The following is a 2,358-nucleotide window of genomic DNA, read 5'->3' as shown; positions in this document are numbered from 1 at the left end:
AAATAATGGTTGATCATTCACGTGGACTACTGCATAATGAGGTAGAGTTAGAAAATAAAATGGACTGTATTTATGGATTATGGGATGGTAACCATCAGAAGTGACAGACAAACACACATGAAACTTGATTCTCGCAAGAAACAGAGGAGACCAGGATCTTTTTGAAAAGTGACTAAACTTAAATCACATGCTCTCTGTAACTGACCAATCAAAAACAGGCATCGGAACATGGAAGTACCGTACAAAAGTTTTAAAGCTATGCTCCCCCCCCCACCCAAAATATCAAAATGTAGCTATGTCATGAAACTTGATCTATCGAGCTACAAAAAAGAAACATGATTTAGTAAATCCCAAAATTAGAACTTAGGAAGATATCAAAATTTTATACATGAGAAATATAGTGTATAGAATAATTAGATATTTGCCTACTATAAAAGAACACAGTATTAACTCAATGAGGCTCATTAACGTCGATCAGATGCAGCTTTGGTATGATTTATTAAATTACATTGGGAAATAAACCTACTGGTTGAAATTTGAAATTACTTTCTACAGATTTAAAATCTTCTACAAATAAAATAACTTATTTTCATAGATAATGTTTGAAAGTTAACGAGAAGATATCATTCACTAAAAGTAATGCGCGTTAAACCAGTTTTATATTCAGTCACTTTCTCCATTCATGTATTTATTTAGGACAGTACGGCCTAATGCAATCGAGACCTAACACCATGGCCTTGTCGGTAAAACAAAACTTGATATAGTCAAATACATATTGATTTAACAAGCCTACCTCATCTTGTTTCACAAAAACAAAGTATCATACATTCATATTTTATCATTATAATTAAAATAAAGTATAAAATGAAAAAGTAAGGTTTTACAAACTTTGACTGTAATTTAGTATTAGTTGTTCACAAGCACCTTATATTCTAACAAAATATCACAAAGTTAAGCTTTTATCACTTTCTTCTGATCTACGGGCAAATCTCTGCTGAACTGAAACCCCCTTTTTTTTGTTTTTTACATTTAAAAAGAACAGAAAAAAAAGCTTTAATAATATGTTTAGGTCAGTAGCCTATGACTTCTTGAAGCTGAGTTACAAGTAATTTTATATCACCATAACAACCAAGATTGGGAAATAGTGATTGGCTAAAAACTCAATAGAACTTCACTTTTATTCAAGTTACAAGAAAACATTATTTTTTTCAAACTATGATGACTTCCACACTAAGTGGTAATGTGCGCCACATTATACTCAGAAAAAATTTACAAACACTAATGATTTCATTGGGAACATGCTGAAATTAATCCAAAATCTAATTTTTTTATACAAAATTAAATACATTAAACTTTCTTATGGAATAAATCTCAACTCTTAATGTCTGTAAAAAAAGATCAGCTTTTTTTTTCTATAATTTTTTTTTATTCAGTGGTGTAATCTGACCCTTTAAGGCAATGCACCCATCCAGGAGTAAAAATATTTAAACCAAATATTATCAATATTTTGAGTAACCAAAGATCCAGGTCTGTCTGTCCAAAACTTATGTTTCTTATATATATATATTATCTTCGAACTTCCCTTTTTATCCCAAGCCATCTTATTGTTTTAAAATTAGGAACACAGATTAATGTTTACTAAAATGAAGTTGCAGATGGAAAAACAATTAAAAAAAACATAAAAAATATCTGTACCCTTGCTTTCCACAACCAAGTCAGACAAAGAAAGAAGGATATCATATAAAATTAATTAAATGAAGGAAGAAACACTGAAATAAGCCAATTCAACCTTCCCAAACCTTTCTGCCGTTTTGACTTTTTGGTTTCTCGTTTCTTTTCCAATTTCTTAAGTTCTTGAGCCTGCTGAGTCTCTTCTATCAACAAAAAGACTGGGACTGAAGTTTTACTTATCTATGCAGCTAAATTAATATCACATCTTGAGATTTAAAACCACAGTTCAATCAATGAGCAAACACTTTTCTTATAAAGATGCAAGACAAAAATGCTTTGAGATTTGTAGCATTACCATGTAAATCTTTTCCAAACTGACTCTGTCCCATAAATAGAAAGTTCTACCACTCTTTAGGCCAGTAGTAGAAAAACAAAATTACCCACTGTATTACAGAACACTACGCTATAGACCAAAACTACAAAAACAAAATTACCCACTGTATTACAGAACACCACTCTATAGACCAGTACTACAAAAACAACATTACCCACTCTACTACAGAACACTACTCTATAGACCAGTAGTACAAAAACAAAATCACCCACTGTATTACAGAACACAACTCTATAAGCCAGTAATATGTAACAAAATCACCCACTGTATTACAGAACACAACTCTATAAGCC

General features: G+C 31.1%; 1 protein-coding gene across 1 annotated transcript in view; it reads right to left on the bottom strand.

Annotated features, from left to right (window-relative positions):
* LOC106476764 (bromodomain adjacent to zinc finger domain protein 2B-like) overlaps positions 1–2,358 on the bottom strand; it is a gene marked incomplete at its 3' end in the record, with an annotated part of 12,946 nt that overhangs the window by 8,645 nt on the left and 1,943 nt on the right. Inside the window, exon 2 of the mRNA XM_022380532.1 lies at positions 1,800–1,874. Coding sequence (XP_022236240.1) covers positions 1,800–1,874 — 75 coding nt within the window. The remainder of the gene's footprint in view (positions 1–1,799; positions 1,875–2,358) is intronic.

The sequence above is a fragment of the Limulus polyphemus genome, unplaced genomic scaffold, assembly GCF_000517525.1.
Source record: "Limulus polyphemus unplaced genomic scaffold, Limulus_polyphemus-2.1.2 Scaffold11494, whole genome shotgun sequence".
Classification (NCBI taxonomy): Eukaryota; Metazoa; Arthropoda; class Merostomata; order Xiphosura; family Limulidae; genus Limulus; species Limulus polyphemus.
The sequence above is the reverse complement of the archived record's forward strand: the minus strand, read 5'-3'. Positions and strand labels throughout refer to the sequence as shown.